General features: G+C 40.2%; 1 protein-coding gene across 1 annotated transcript in view; it reads right to left on the bottom strand.

Moving 5' to 3' along the window:
* The window catches only part of il2rga (interleukin 2 receptor, gamma a), a 44,264-nt gene that overhangs the window by 26,741 nt on the left and 23 nt on the right, over nt 1–17,500 (bottom strand). Inside the window, exons 1-13 of the mRNA XM_037547520.1 lie at nt 17,387–17,500; nt 12,675–12,765; nt 12,418–12,596; nt 11,307–11,446; nt 10,784–10,958; nt 8,314–8,404; nt 8,057–8,235; nt 6,946–7,085; nt 6,423–6,597; nt 4,074–4,164; nt 3,817–3,995; nt 1,645–1,784; nt 1,128–1,302 (exon numbers count right to left, since the gene is read on the bottom strand). The exon at nt 17,387–17,500 is cut by the window's right edge and continues 23 nt beyond it. Coding sequence (XP_037403417.1) covers nt 1,128–1,302; nt 1,645–1,784; nt 3,817–3,995; nt 4,074–4,164; nt 6,423–6,597; nt 6,946–7,085; nt 8,057–8,235; nt 8,314–8,404; nt 10,784–10,958; nt 11,307–11,446; nt 12,418–12,596; nt 12,675–12,765; nt 17,387–17,453 — 1,822 coding nt within the window. The 5' untranslated portion in view covers nt 17,454–17,500. The remainder of the gene's footprint in view (nt 1–1,127; nt 1,303–1,644; nt 1,785–3,816; nt 3,996–4,073; nt 4,165–6,422; nt 6,598–6,945; nt 7,086–8,056; nt 8,236–8,313; nt 8,405–10,783; nt 10,959–11,306; nt 11,447–12,417; nt 12,597–12,674; nt 12,766–17,386) is intronic.

The following is a 17,500-nucleotide window of genomic DNA, read 5'->3' as shown; positions in this document are numbered from 1 at the left end:
TCTTTGTAGTATTTTCCTTAAAAAACATGGTTTACATGATTTGCACATCATTGCATCCTATTTTTATTTACAGTCTGCACAGCGTCCCAACTTTTTTGGAAATGGTTGTAATTCACAGTTACTGTTTATTTGCTGAATTTAACATGCTGGGAAAACATAAAAGACAAAATGTTACTTTCAGTAAATAAACAGTAATAAATTAAAATGTGCTCTCTGTAGAGGATGACAAAGTGGACCGATTATGCTCTGGTAGAGCTCCTGTGTGTTTAAGCCCCGCCTCCTGAAGGCCCAACTGTGCTTTGATTGGTCAACTGGCCCACTCTGTTCTGATCGGTCAGCCTCTAGAGCGGTTCTGCCCCTCCACGCTCCACCCCTGTCCTGCAGTCTGCAGACAGACCCTTCTCTCCTCAGCAGCTGTAACTCCGCTGTGGCTGTTTCTCCAGCGGTGTCGGTTCTGCCGGATCAGTTTGATCCAGAGTGGATCCTGAAAGTCCGGTCAGCGTCTCTCCACATGCTACAGCACTGACCACACTCCTCCTCTTCCAGTAGCCGCTGTGCGCTGTGTCAGGAGGCGGAGCTTGCCAGTAGGCGGGCAGTAGGGACTGTCTTATGAGATGATGTCATTCTGTAACAACGGAAAAGGGCTGGAATTCCAACGAGGCGTTTCAGGCAGCTGAGAAAAGTGGGTTCTGCGGGAGAGAGGTTGTCCCTCTGGAGGGAACGCTGAGCTTTGGGACTGAAGAACGTTTACATGCAAAAAAAGCTACAGTGCACTTAAGGAAAGAGGAAAACCGGGAACGCATAACGGGTTTCCTTTAACTTACTTTCACTCAACGTCATTTGACCAGGAGCACCCCAAACTTCTGCATGGTGTTTTTACAAACTCAATACAGAGATAATTGACTTGCAGTGACGCGCTTTGGTGTCTGAGTTTCGCACAGTACAGTACGTTACTGACAAAATGTTCATATTTTTATGCTAATTGATAAACCTGGAATAAAAGTGTAGAGTGCTGAAAAGGCTTGGAGTCACAGAACGTTCCTTCTGTTTGTTTGGGATCATTTGCCCAAAAAGTTTGTGACCTCCTAGATACAGGTCTGAAGGTTAAGGAGCTGATGTATGGGTACCTGTGTCGTTGACGTTCTTCATGGAGCCGCAGTACACCGACTCGCTCCAGGCGCTCCACATCTCCGACTTGCCGCAGGTATCTGACATCTTCACCCTCACCTGGAACTCGTAGAGACTCTGAGTGCTCGGGAACGGCAGACTGAAGGAGTTCCTCTCAGTGCTTTCGCTCTGAAGCTGAGGAGAAACAAGAAGCAGATCTGAGGAAACTTCAAGTGTTCCATGATCCGTTATCAACAAACTCCAGTCCTGATTTTCTTTAATTGCGAATATCCTGGAAAATTTAACTTTCCTCGTTTCTTGATGTTTGATTCTAGCATGTAAACATTACTGAAGTTTCCCAACGTATCGTTTGCTCTTACTGTTTATCAATATTGTTGTTACAGTGTTACTGTATTAATGTTAGTTGATTGTTTAGTTGTTGGGAATGAGACTTTGTCGCCCCCTCTGGAGGAAACGGGAACTGTCCTAGACATACTGAGCAATACAGTGTGATTTTTAATTATTAACTCTGTTTACCTGCCAGTTTTTGTGGTTGATCTTGTACCGAACTTGGCTAGTTTTACACACTGCTTTGGTTCTATTGCTGCTGTTCCAATAAAGATAAAGCTCAGGGTTCTTCATCTCCACCGTGAGGTTGTACGGAGGATCCAGCTTCACTGATTAGAGAACAGAGAGAATAAACAGAACTTTAAATGCCAGGATAATAAAAAACGTATTAAAAATGTGTTACGTCTGTAGTTAAAATACTATTTCTATTGCTGAAGTGATGAAGGAAGAAACTCTAAAGACAGAGTTTGCCAGAACATCAAATTTAGACATGTGGTTTAGCTCTGTGAGCTATCAGCCCAGCTGGCCATAACTAGATCTTTTTTTTTTTTTAGAAATTATTGATTAAATTAAAAATAGCATTCAGCCTTACCTTGAGCGTAATAAACTATTTCCCTTCCCATTTTGAAACTCATCACTGATTTATAACATAGGTCAAAGCATACGTGTTTGTGAGCTCCTGCTGGTGTGGGTTTCCTCCCTGTTTTGTGTGCTAATAGTGCCCCCTTGTGGGGAATCTGAATTATTGTGAAGAAAAGTTGGTGACACTTCCTATGAAACATATATTCACAATGTTTTAGAAATGTTTTTATAATGGGTTATATGGCAATTTTTGTGCAACCTGATGAAGCCAAATTTCCAGAAACAAAATTTTATTCTATTCTATTCTTATGATGTACTGTATAATAATAAGGTTCTGGTTTATTTTACGCATAACATCCAGACACATCACAAGTTATATGCACTTACAATTCATTAACTGAACAGATACTGTAATGCCTGATGGAGACCTAATTTATTGCTTTCTAAAGTGTTTTGCATGAACTTAATAGCACATCTATAAGCTTGTGCCAGGTATTATAAGGTCATATATATGCCCTTTAATGCCTTATTAAGCATTTATAAAATATATACCGAATACAGGATTCATAGTAAGTGTTCCCAAAAAGTCTATTAGAGATTTGGCTGATTGATTACATTTGGGAAAATGGGGAAATTTGGCAATATATTACTGATATATTACGGACTAGGAACCAGGCTCACACCCCCATCTCCATCAGTGGAGTTGCAGTGGACCAGGTGTCCAGCTTCAAGTTCCTTGGTCTCCACATCTCCAAGGATCTCACCTGGTCCTTGAACTCCTCCGTCCTCATCAAAAAGGCGCAGCAGCGCCTTTATTTTCTACGGAGCCTCAAGAAAGCTCACCTGTCTCCCAGGATCCTGGTGAACTTTTACCGCTGTACCATTGAGAGCATACTCACCAACTGCATCTCTGTATGGTACGGCAGTTGCTGCGCTGCTGACCGCAAAGCACTCCAGCGGGTAGTAAAAACGGCGCAGCGCATCACAGGCACCGATTTACCCACCATCGAGGACATATACCACAAACGCTGCATGGGCAGGGCAAGAAACATCATCAAAGATGTTACCCACCCAAATCATAGACTTTTCAGCCTCTTACCATCTGGCAGGCGTTACAGGAGCCTCCGCTCCCGCACCAGCAGGCTTAGGAAAAGCTTTTTTCCTGAGGCGGTTATCCTGACGAACGCTACACAGTCACTTTAAAAAACTGCACTTCCAACACCTTCAGCACTGATGATATACTTCATTCATACAACTTTCATTTGTATTGCTGCTCCCTGATCTGTACAGTATCTATTACATCTACATGTCTATATTTGTATACACATGTGTATATAATAACCTACATTCATATTACTGCATATCTCACTTTATGTATGTGTTATGTATATATGTATATTATATACTATATATTCAATATGTACATTCCTGTATATAAACATAATACACAGATAGATAGATACATATAACACTGCATATATAACACTATATTTTATATTGTATGTCTCATATTTTATATTACATATTTCACATTTCACTTATACACACATGTATATAACAGTTATATTTATGCACTGGTCACTGTTACCACCGCACTTTATGTAAATAATGTTATATATTGCACTTCTGGTTAGAAGCTAACTACATTTCATTGGCCCTGTACTTGTACTCTGCACAATGACAATAAAGTTGAATCTAATCTAATCTAATCTAATATATTCATTGACTGGTGTATGTATTGGCTGTAGTGTAACTGAGCTGTTAAGTCTCTGTTCCTACCCATGTTAATGAGGTTACGGTGATGTTCAGCCACCACACTGCCGTTAGCGCTGTACAGCCAAGCATGCAGGTGAGTAAATCTGTTCAGCTTCTCTTCGCTGTAAGAAACTCTGCAGCCCACGTTGAGATCATTGACCTTTAGGTACGTCTGGCATTCAGCTTCAGGACCTCCTTCATACCTGAGAGAGCAAACGCAGCCGTGTCTGAATCTGAGCAGAGCTGTGATGGACAGGTTAGATCTACAGAATTAAACTGACCTGCTTCTGAAAGTGCAGTTCTCCTGAGGAAGGCCCTCGTCATCCCACGTGCAGTTTACATACTCCAGATTAATCACCACACACTTTATATCTGAGGGAAACGGGAGAGACGGCGTTTTAGACTCCCGATTCTAACCAGCAGCGGAAATTATGACTTCATGTTTATCAACAATTCAGAATTGCTCTAATACTAATCAGTTAAATTTTAACATCTAATGCTAAATATTATTAAGTGAAAGTGTATAGAAGCATCTGATACTCATACTATCTAATACTAACATTATATAACACCATCTGATACTAATACTATCTAATACTAGCATTATCTAATACCATCTGATACTAATACTATCTAATACTAACATTATCTAATACCATCTGAGAGTAAACAAAAACAAAATACAATTGTTTCTCAACATAAAACAGCAAAGAGCTTCTGCTTTTCATCGTCTACGGTGCAGAATATCATTAAAGACTCAGAGAATCTGGAGAAATCTCTGTCTGTGAGGGACGAGGCTGAACACCAGGATCTGCTGGCCGTGATCTTTGGGCCCTCAGGCAGCACTGCATTAAAAACAGACATGATTCTGTAGTGGAAATCACTGCATGGGCTCAGAAACACTTCTGAAAACCACTGACTGTGAACACAGTTCATCACTGCATCCACAAACGCTGTTAAACTCTAAAACACAAAGAAGAACCCAAATATAAACAGGGTCCAGAAACGCTGCCACCTTCTCTGGGCCTGAGCTCATTTAAAATGGACTGAGGGGAAGTGGAAAAGTGTCTGGCGGTCCGACGAATCAACATCTGAAATTCTTTATGGAAATCATGGACACTGTGTCCTCCGAGCTGAAGACCACTCAGCCTGTTATCAGTGCTCAGTTCTAAAGCCAGTATTCACGATGGTTTAGGGGGCATTAGTGCTCATGGCCTGGGTGCCCTGCTCATCTGTGAAGGCTCCATTAAAGCTGAATGATATAAACATGTTTTATCAACATCTGCTGCCGTCCAGACGACGTCTTTTTCAGGGAAGGCTTTGATTATTTCAGCAGGACGATGTCAAACCACATTCTGCATGTATTACAGAAGAGGTGATGAAACAGTGGTAAACAGGCCCCCGTCCCAACTTTTTTGCAATGTGTTGTTGGCATCAAATTCAAAATGGGCAAACATTTTTCAAAAAATTAGAAAATTTCTCAGTATCAACATCCGAGTTGTTGTCTTTGTAGTATTTTCCTTAAAAAACATGGTTTACATGATTTGCACATCATTGCATCCTATTTTATTTACAGTCTGCACAGCGTCCCAACTTTTTTGGAAATGGTTGTAATTCACAGTTACTGTTTATTTGCTGAATTTAACATGCTGGGAAAACATAAAAGACAAAATGTTACTTTCAGTAAATAAACAGTAATAAATTAAAATGTGCTCTCTGTAGAGGATGACAAAGTGGACCGATTATGCTCTGGTAGAGCTCCTGTGTGTTTAAGCCCCGCCTCCTGAAGGCCCAACTGTGCTTTGATTGGTCAGCTTGCCCACTCTGTTCTGATCGGTCAGCCTCTAGAGCGGTTCTGCCCCTCCACGCTCCACCCCTGTCCTGCAGTCTGCAGACAGACCCTTCTCTCCTCAGCAGCTGTAACTCCGCTGTGGCTGTTTCTCCAGCGGTGTCGGTTCTGCCGGATCAGTTTGATCCAGAGTGGATCCTGAAAGTCCGGTCAGCGTCTCTCCACACGCTACAGCACTGACCACACTCCTCCTCTTCCAGTAGCCGCTGTGCGCTGTGCCAGGAGGCGGAGCTTGCCAGTAGGCAGGCAGTAGGGACTGTCTTATGAGATGATGTCATTCTGTAACAATGGAAAAGGGCTGGAATTCCAACGAGGCGTTTCAGGCAGCTGAGAAAAGTGGGTTCTGCGGGAGAGAGGTTCTCCCTCTGGAGGGAACGCTGAGCTTTGGGACTGAAGAACGTTTACATGCAAAAAAAGCTACAGTGCACTTAAGGAAAGAGGAAAACCGGGAACGCATAACGGGTTTCCTTTAACTTACTTTCACTCAACGTCATTTGACCAGGAGCACCCCAAACTTCTGCATGGTGTTTTTACAAACTCAATACAGAGATAATTGACTTGCAGTGACGCGCTTTGGTGTCTGAGTTTCGCACAGTACAGTACGTTACTGACAAAATGTTCATATTTTTATGCTAATTGATAAACCCGGAATAAAAGTGTAGAGTGCTGAAAAGGCTTGGAGTCACAGAACGTTCCTTCTGTTTGTTTGGGATCATTTGCCCAAAAAGTTTGTGACCTCCTAGATACAGGTCTGAAGGTTAAGGAGCTGATGTATGGGTACCTGTGTCGTTGACGTTCTTCATGGAGCCGCAGTACACCGACTCGCTCCAGGCGCTCCACATCTCCGACTTGCCGCAGATATCTGACATCTTCACCCTCACCTGGAACTCGTAGAGACTCTGAGTGCTCGGGAACGGCAGACTGAAGGAGTTCCTCTCAGTGCTTTCGCTCTGAAGCTGAGGAGAAACAAGAAGCAGATCTGAGGAAACTTCAAGTGTTCCATGATCCGTTGATCCATGATCCAAACTCCAGTCCTGATTTTCTTTAATTGCGAATATCCTGGAAAATTTAACTTTCCTCGTTTCTTGATGTTTGATTCTAGCATGTAAACATTACTGAAGTTTCCCAACGTATCGTTTGCTCTTACTGTTTATCAATATTGTTGTTACAGTGTTACTGTATTAATGTTAGTTGATTGTTTAGTTGTTGGGAATGAGACTTTGTCGCCCCCTCTGGAGGAAACGGGAACTGTCCTAGACATACTGAGCAATACAGTGTGATTTTTAATTATTAACTCTGTTTACCTGCCAGTTTTTGTGGTTGATCTTGTACCGAACTTGGCTAGTTTTACACACTGCTTTGGTTCTATTGCTGCTGTTCCAATAAAGATAAAGCTCAGGGTTCTTCATCTCCACCGTGAGGTTGTACGGAGGATCCAGCTTCACTGATTAGAGAACAGAGAGAATAAACAGAACTTTAAATGCCAGGATAATAAAAAACGTATTAAAAATGTGTTACGTCTGTAGTTAAAATACTATTTCTATTGCTGAAGTGATGAAGGAAGAAACTCTAAAGACAGAGTTTGCCAGAACATCAAATTTAGACATGTGGTTTAGCTCTGTGAGCTATCAGCCCAGCTGGCCATAACTAGATCTTTTTTTTTTTTTAGAAATTATTGATTAAATTAAAAATAGCATTCAGCCTTACCTTGAGCGTAATAAACTATTTCCCTTCCCATTTTGAAACTCATCACTGATTTATAACATAGGTCAAAGCATACGTGTTTGTGAGCTCCTGCTGGTGTGGGTTTCCTCCCTGTTTTGTGTGCTAATAGTGCCCCCTTGTGGGGAATCTGAATTATTGTGAAGAAAAGTTGGTGACACTTCCTATGAAACATATATTCACAATGTTTTAGAAATGTTTTTATAATGGGTTATATGGCAATTTTTGTGCAACATGATGAAGCCAAATTTCCAGAAACAAAATTTTATTCTATTCTATTCTTATGATGTACTGTATAATAATAAGGTTCTGGTTTATTTTACGCATAACATCCAGACACATCACAAGTTATATGCACTTACAATTCATTAACTGAACAGATACTGTAATGCCTGATGGAGACCTAATTTATTGCTTTCTAAAGTGTTTTGCATGAACTTAATAGCACATCTATAAGTTTATGCCAGGTATTATAAGGTCATATATATGCCCTTTAATGCCTTATTAAGCATTTATAAAATATATACCGAATACAGGATTCATAGTAAGTGTTCCCAAAAAGTCTATTAGAGATTTGGCTGATTGATTACATTTGGGAAAATGGGGAAATTTGGCAATATATTACTGATATATTCATTGACTGGTGTATGTATTGGCTGTAGTGTAACTGAGCTGTTAAGTCTCTGTTCCTACCCATGTTAATGAGGTTACGGTGATGTTCAGCCACCACACTGCCGTTAGCGCTGTACAGCCAAGCATGCAGGAGAGTAAATCTGTTCAGCTTCTCTTCGCTGTAAGAAACTCTGCAGCCCACGTTGAGATCATTGACCTTTAGGTACGTCTGGCATTCAGCTTCAGGACCTCCTTCATACCTGAGAGAGCAAACGCAGCCGTGTCTGAATCTGAGCAGAGCTGTGATGGACAGGTTAGATCTACAGAATTAAACTGACCTGCTTCTGAAAGTGCAGTTCTCCTGAGGAAGGCCCTCGTCATCCCACGTGCAGTTTACATACTCCAGATTAATCACCACACACTTTATATCTGAGGGAAACGGGAGAGACGGCGTTTTAGACTCCCGATTCTAACCAGCAGCGGAAATTATGACTTCATGTTTATCAACAATTCAGAATTGCTCTAATACTAATCAGTTACATTTTAACATCTAATGCTAAATATTATTAAGTGAAAGTGTATAGAAGCATCTGATACTCATACTATCTAATACTAACATCTACTATCATCTGATACTCATACTATCTAATACTAACATTATATAACACCATCTGATACTAATACTACTTAATACTAACATTATATAACACCATCTGATACTAATATTACTTAATACTAACATTATATAACACCATCTGATACTAATACTATCTAATACTAACATTATCTAATACCATCTGATACTAATACTATCTAATACTAACATTATCTAATACCATCTGAGAGTAAACAAAAACAAAATACAATTGTTTCTCAACATAAAACAGCAAAGAGCTTCTGCTTTTCATCGTCTACGGTGCAGAATATCATTAAAGACTCAGAGAATCTGGAGAAATCTCTGTCTGTGAGGGACGAGGCTGAACACCAGGATCTGCTGGCCGTGATCTTTGGGCCCTCAGGCAGCACTGCATTAAAAACAGACATGATTCTGTAGTGGAAATCACTGCATGGGCTCAGAAACACTTCTGAAAACCACTGACTGTGAACACAGTTCATCACTGCATCCACAAACGCTGTTAAACTCTAAAACACAAAGAACCCAAATATAAACAGGATCCAGAAACGCTGCCACCTTCTCTGGGCCTGAGCTCATTTAAAATGGACTGAGGGGAAGTGGAAAAGTGTCTGGCGGTCCGACGAATCAACATCTGAAATTCTTTATGGAAATCATGGACACTGTGTCCTCCGAGCTGAAGACCACTCAGCCTGTTATCAGTGCTCAGTTCTAAAGCCAGTGTTCATGATGGTTTAGGGGGCATTAATGCTCATGGCCTGGGTGCCCTGCTCATCTGTGAAGGCTCCATTAAAGCTGAATGATATAAACATGTTTTATCAACATCTGCTGCCGTCCAGACGACGTCTTTTTCAGGGAAGGCTTTGATTATTTCAGCAGGACGATGTCAAACCACATTCTGCATGTATTACAGAAGAGGTGATGAAACAGTGGTAAACAGGCCCCCGTCCCAACTTTTTTGCAATGTGTTGTTGGCATCAAATTCAAAATGGGCAAACATTTTTCAAAAAATTAGAAAATTTCTCAGTATCAACATCTGAGTTGTTGTCTTTGTAGTATTTTCCTTAAAAAACATGGTTTACATGATTTGCACATCATTGCATCCTATTTTTATTTACAGTCTGCACAGCGTCCCAACTTTTTTGGAAATGGTTGTAATTCACAGTTACTGTTTATTTGCTGAATTTAACATGCTGGGAAAACATAAAAGACAAAATGTTACTTTCAGTAAATAAACAGTAATAAATTAAAATGTGCTCTCTGTAGAGGATGACAAAGTGGACCGATTATGCTCTGGTAGAGCTCCTGTGTGTTTAAGCCCCGCCTCCTGAAGGCCCAACTGTGCTTTGATTGGTCAACTGGCCCACTCTGTTCTGATCGGTCAGCCTCTAGAGCGGTTCTGCCCCTCCACGCTCCACCCCTGTCCTGCAGTCTGCAGACAGACCCTTCTCTCCTCAGCAGCTGTAACTCCGCTGTGGCTGTTTCTCCAGCGGTGTCGGTTCTGCCGGATCAGTTTGATCCAGAGTGGATCCTGAAAGTCCGGTCAGCGTCTCTCCACATGCTACAGCACTGACCACACTCCTCCTCTTCCAGTAGCCGCTGTGCGCTGTGCCAGGAGGCGGAGCTTGCCAGTAGGCGGGCAGTAGGGACTGTCTTATGAGATGATGTCATTCTGTAACAATGGAAAAGGGCTGGAATTCCAACGAGGCGTTTCAGGCAGCTGAGAAAAGTGGGTTCTGCGGGAGAGAGGTTCTCCCTCTGGAGGGAACGCTGAGCTTTGGGACTGAAGAACGTTTACATGCAAAAAAAGCTACAGTGCACTTAAGGAAAGAGGAAAACCGGGAACGCATAACGGGTTTCCTTTAACTTACTTTCACTCAACGTCATTTGACCAGGAGCACCCCAAACTTCTGCATGGTGTTTTTACAAACTCAATACAGAGATAATTGACTTGCAGTGACGCGCTTTGGTGTCTGAGTTTCGCACAGTACAGTACGTTACTGACAAAATGTTCATATTTTTATGCTAATTGATAAACCTGGAATAAAAGTGTAGAGTGCTGAAAAGGCTTGGAGTCACAGAACGTTCCTTCTGTTTGTTTGGGATCATTTGCCCAAAAAGTTTGTGACCTCCTAGATACAGGTCTGAAGGTTAAGGAGCTGATGTATGGGTACCTGTGTCGTTGACGTTCTTCATGGAGCCGCAGTACACCGACTCGCTCCAGGCGCTCCACATCTCCGACTTGCCGCAGGTATCTGACATCTTCACCCTCACCTGGAACTCGTAGAGACTCTGAGTGCTCGGGAACGGCAGACTGAAGGAGTTCCTCTCAGTGCTTTCGCTCTGAAGCTGAGGAGAAACAAGAAGCAGATCTGAGGAAACTTCAAGTGTTCCATGATCCGTTGATCCATGATCCAAACTCCAGTCCTGATTTTCTTTAATTGCGAATATCCTGGAAAATTTAACTTTCCTCGTTTCTTGATGTTTGATTCTAGCATGTAAACATTACTGAAGTTTCCCAACGTATCGTTTGCTCTTACTGTTTATCAATATTGTTGTTACAGTGTTACTGTATTAATGTTAGTTGATTGTTTAGTTGTTGGGAATGAGACTTTGTCGCCCCCTCTGGAGGAAACGGGAACTGTCCTAGACATACTGAGCAATACAGTGTGATTTTTAATTATTAACTCTGTTTACCTGCCAGTTTTTGTGGTTGATCTTGTACCGAACTTGGCTAGTTTTACACACTGCTTTGGTTCTATTGCTGCTGTTCCAATAAAGATAAAGCTCAGGGTTCTTCATCTCCACCGTGAGGTTGTACGGAGGATCCAGCTTCACTGATTAGAGAACAGAGAGAATAAACAGAACTTTAAATGCCAGGATAATAAAAAACGTATTAAAAATGTGTTACGTCTGTAGTTAAAATACTATTTCTATTGCTGAAGTGATGAAGGAAGAAACTCTAAAGACAGAGTTTGCCAGAACATCAAATTTAGACATGTGGTTTAGCTCTGTGAGCTATCAGCCCAGCTGGCCATAACTAGATCTTTTTTTTTTTTTAGAAATTATTGATTAAATTAAAAATAGCATTCAGCCTTACCTTGAGCGTAATAAACTATTTCCCTTCCCATTTTGAAACTCATCACTGATTTATAACATAGGTCAAAGCATACGTGTTTGTGAGCTCCTGCTGGTGTGGGTTTCCTCCCTGTTTTGTGTGCTAATAGTGCCCCCTTGTGGGGAATCTGAATTATTGTGAAGAAAAGTTGGTGACACTTCCTATGAAACATATATTCACAATGTTTTAGAAATGTTTTTATAATGGGTTATATGGCAATTTTTGTGCAACATGATGAAGCCAAATTTCCAGAAACAAAATTTTATACTATTCTATTCTTATGATGTACTGTATAATAATAAGGTTCTGGTTTATTTTACGCATAACATCCAGACACATCACAAGTTATATGCACTTACAATTCATTAACTGAACAGATACTGTAATGCCTGATGGAGACCTAATTTATTGCTTTCTAAAGTGTTTTGCATGAACTTAATAGCACATCTATAAGCTTGTGCCAGGTATTATAAGGTCATATATATGCCCTTTAATGCCTTATTAAGCATTTATAAAATATATACCGAATACAGGATTCATAGTAAGTGTTCCCAAAAAGTCTATTAGAGATTTGGCTGATTGATTACATTTGGGAAAATGGGGAAATTTGGCAATATATTACTGATATATTCATTGACTGGTGTATGTATTGGCTGTAGTGTAACTGAGCTGTTAAGTCTCTGTTCCTACCCATGTTAATGAGGTTACGGTGATGTTCAGCCACCACACTGCCGTTAGCGCTGTACAGCCAAGCATGCAGGAGAGTAAATCTGTTCAGCTTCTCTTCGCTGTAAGAAAATCTGCAGCCCACGTTGAGATCATTGACCTTTAGGTACATCTGGCATTCAGCTTCAGGACCTCCTTCATACCTGAGAGAGCAAACACAGCCGTGTCTGAATCTGAGCAGAGCTGTGATGGACAGGTTAGATCTACAGAATTAAACTGACCTGCTTCTGAAAGTGCAGTTCTCCTGAGGAAGGCCCTCGTCATCCCACGTGCAGTTTACATACTCCAGATTAATCACCACACACTTTATATCTGAGGGAAACGGGAGAGACGGCGTTTTAGACTCCCGATTCTAACCAGCAGCGGAAATCATGACTTCATGTTTATCAGCAATTCAGAATTGCTCTAATACTAATCAGTTAAATTTTAACATCTAATGCTAAATATTATTAAGTGAAAGTGTATAGAAGCATCTGATACTCATACTATCTAATACTAACATCTACTATCATCTGATACTCATACTATCTAATACTAACATTATATAACACCATCTGATACTAATACTACTTAATACTAACATTATATAACACCATCTGATACTAATACTACTTAATACTAACATTATATAACACCATCTGATACTAATACTACTTAATACTAACATTATATAACACCATCTGATACTAATACTACTTAATACTAACATTATATAACACCATCTGATACTAATATTACTTAATACTAACATTATCTAATATCATCTGATACTAATACTACTTAATACTAAGATTATCTAATATCATCTGATACTAATACTACTTAATACTAACATTATCTAATACCATCTGATACTAATACTACTTAATACTAACATTATCTAATATCATCTGATACTAATACTACTTAATACTAACATTATCTAATATCATCTGATACTAATACTATCTAATACTAACATCATCTAATATCATCTGATACTAATTCTATCTAATACTAACATTATCTAATATCACCTGATACTAATACTATCTAATACTAACATTATCTAATACCATTTGATACTAATACTACTTAATACTAACATTATCTAATACCATCTGATACTAATACTACTTAATACTAACATTATCTAATACCATCTGATACTAATACTACTTAATACTAACATTACCTAATACCATTTGATACTAATACTACTTAATACTAACATTATCTAATAATATCTGATACTAATACTACTTAATACTAACATTATATAATATCATCTGGTACTAATACTACTTAATACTAACATTATATAACACCATCTGATACTAATACTATCTAATACTAACATTATCTAATATCACCTGATACTAATACTACTTAATACTAACATTATCTAATACCATTTGATACTAATACTACTTAATACTAACATTATCTAATACCATTTGATACTAATACTACTTAATACTAACATTATCTAATACCATCTGATACTAATACTACTTAATACTAACATTATATAACACCATCTGATAATAATACTACTTAATACTAACATTATATAACACCATCTGATACTAATACTACTTAATACTAACATTATCTATACCATCTGATGCTAATACTATCTAATACTAACATTATCTAATACCATCTGATACTAATACTACTTAATACTAACATTATCTAATATCATCTGATACTAATACTACTTAATACTAACATTATCTATACAATCTGATGCTAATACTATCTAATACTAACATCTAATACCATCTGATACTAATTACTGTGTAACACTAACAACAATATTCAGATTATACTGTCTGATAATATTATACATATATTAACTAACTGATAGCAATAGTAATTAATGCTATGTACACTACTAGCCATATGACACTAAGTACTCAACAAATTTTAAGGAATAATATTTGATACTAACTAATACTAGTTATTTAACAGTAACTAATACTAATACTGCGTAATTCCAGTTCCTGTATTCAGTTTAGTGCCGCTTCAAATACAGCTGATATGTAATATTCCTCCTGTTAAGGTTACTAAGTTTCCAAACATTTTGACTTGTTTTGAGTAATTTTATTAAGTACATTGCGCTGTCGAGAGAAAACCTTGTACTTCCATCTTTGTCGTTTTTCAGTTTTTAATGAAACTAGGACCAGAGGCGTTCTACCAGCCACACTGCCTACATTAGAGCTTTGTTTTAGCATCACTTACGCTTAAAGCTCAATTTGGCCAGTCTGAGCTGGGTTTGGCCAGTCTGAGCTCAGTCTGGCCAGTCTGAGCTGGGTTTGGCCAGTCTGAGCTCAGTCTGGCCAGTCTGAGCTGGGTTTGGCCAGTCTGAGCTGGGTTTGGCCAGTCGGAGCTCAGTCTGGCCAGTCTGAGCTGGGTTTGGCCAGTCTGGCCTGAGTCTGGCCAGTCTGAGCTGGGTTTGGCCAGTCTGGCCTGAGTCTGGCCAGTCTGAGCTCAGTCTGAGCTGGGTTTGGCCAGTCTGGCCTGAGTCTGGCCAGTCTGAGCTGGGTTTGGCCAGTCTGAGATCAGTCTGAGCTGGGTTTGGCCAGTCTGAGCTCAATTTGGCCAGTCTGAGATCAGTCTGGCCAGTCTGAGCTGGGTTTGGCCAGTCTGAGATCAGTCTGGCCAGTCTGAGCTGGGTTTGGCCAGTCTGAGATCAGTCTGGCCAGTCTGAGCTGGGTTTGGCCAGTCTGAGATCAGTCTGGCCAGTCTATTTCAGCTATTGTTCTCTGCAATGTCTGTAAATATAGCTTTTAACGTTACTGTACGAGGCCAGTCGGTCTCACAGGCAGTTTGAGTCACTAAATAACAGAATCATGGTTTTGAGAAGCGACGCCGTCTTTATGTTTCAATCCAACACCAACGTAAACTCAACGAGCCGCTTCACGTCTGAGCTTAAGCAGAGACTTTCGCTGTTGAGGCGAATATAAGCGCGTTTACACGTCTTTATTAAGAGTTCCAACCCCTCGCGCAAACCGTTGGATCATAACGCGAAATATTTGCGAGGGAACGCGATGTTAGCCGTTAGCTTACTCCGCACTAAGCTAACGGCTAACCGCGATCGATGAGCTTCCCCCACGGACGCCTCTTGCCTCGAGTCCGGCCTCTGTGGAGGAAAATGCGGCGGCCGTTTCCTCACACAGCCGCATTTGAACGCGTCGTCGGGCATTTTTCGCTGGTCTTCGGGAAGTTGAGTTAGTCTCCGTCACCTTTTACCTCAGTCTGCTCGGTATTAGCCGAACTGTCAGCCACAGCTTCAGGGTTTCTGGTGCAGCGGATTAAAAGAAGCTACTCCGTTTATTTCTGCCTCCTGGGGCAGTTCAGCACCACTGAGCGATCAATTACCCTATTCTGAACTTTACAGGACCACAAACCCAACCCAAACAACACAGGGCGAAAGGAAAAATGATGCCCAGTGAAAATGTCTTTTTCCCAGTTTAGCACTATTTTACCTTAATCAGCGTGACATATAAAGCTTATAACACCCATGTGAGCTCACTGACAAACACAGACAAAATATATCTAATATATCTAACAGACGGACGTCTGGTTCCTATCACTACAATGGTGAAGAATTCTGACTCAGTTTCTCTAGAAAAGCGCATTTCACACCAAACCAGTGATTACTGAATGACTGTTTCCACTTAAACCACTCAATGATTCACTCATTTCGCAAAATTAACGGTGTTGCCCTTAAGTAACCACTTTTTTTTACGTTTGCTGAGCTTACACATTCCAATCTACTAATTTTCCTTAATTTCTTCCTTTCATTATTCTTTGTAAATTAGTTTAGTAAATAATTTTAACATTAATATTATAAATAAAGCCGGTTATTACAGCCGTACCCAATCTGGCACAGTGACAGCGACAGCGCTTTCAACTAAATCATTTTACATCAGGCCTAGTCACAGAGGGTATGAGGAGTCTGGCCGCTTCTTATTTCCACTGTTATATTAAAACAGCACTGCTGAACAGCAGAGGGCGCCCGCGAGCGAGTCCTCAATGACTGGGAGTGAATGGAACTCAACAATTTATAAACTACGACTTTGCTCAAAAGCTCCATATCAACCCATTCATTTTGGACACACTTGGGAGCGCCCTCTAGTGTTAGAGAAACCCCGAAGACATTAGAGTGGGAATTCACCTCTACAAGTTCTCTGAGTCAGTATCATTACCGAGCAGCAGTTTATGCTTAAAAATTACACTATTTCAGGAATATTACGCTCAGAAAGTGGGATAGGAGAATATAATGGAGGGAACGCCGTGATCCACGTTCATGTCTGTGTCCTGTTTGTATGGATACGGTCGTGTGGTTGGTGAGGAACGGAGAACCTGCTGATGTGATCGTTTTTATATTAAGCTTATTTCAGCACGGTGGTGTGGCGAGTAGCGCTGTCGCCTCACTGCAAGTAGGGCCTGGGCTTGATTCCCCGGCGGGGTGACCGGGGTCCTCTCGGTGTGGAGTTTGCATGTTCTCCCCGTGTTTGCGTGGATTTCCTACGGGTTCTCCATTCTAAGTAATATTAACCAGTACTAATGCTATTTAATACTAACGAATACTAGTTATACAACACCAGCTGATATTAGTACTGTGCAAGTCTAATTACTGTATTCATTTTCAAGTTATAATAAATCTTACACAGCACTTAAATATAAAACAACATAATTACACATCAATAAAATATAGAAAATGGTTCTGTTTGTAAATTTAACAGTACGGAAAACTGTTCAGCTCATTTCAGCAGATTCTTACAAGCTGACTAACCATGTCCTGTAAACTGTTAAAACAACAGATTTTATATTCAAATTACATTCAAATGTTTCTAGTTGTGTAAAAAGTGTGAAAATCTCAAACGAGCGCAAAGTAAACGTGAAAGAGAAAGCTAATCAGAAAAAAGAAGACGAAGCTCACTGGTGTCGAGTTTAGACCCAGATCCAGGACAAGTCCAGAGAAGAACCAGACAAATCAGTAAAACCATCCTGATGAAAGTCTGGAAGCTGTAAAATGTTGGATTTGTCTTCAGAA

The sequence above is a fragment of the Pygocentrus nattereri genome, chromosome 18, assembly GCF_015220715.1.
Source record: "Pygocentrus nattereri isolate fPygNat1 chromosome 18, fPygNat1.pri, whole genome shotgun sequence".
Taxonomy (NCBI): domain Eukaryota; kingdom Metazoa; phylum Chordata; class Actinopteri; order Characiformes; family Serrasalmidae; genus Pygocentrus; species Pygocentrus nattereri.
Note: the sequence above shows the minus strand (reverse complement) of the source record. Positions and strands in the feature narration are given on the sequence as shown.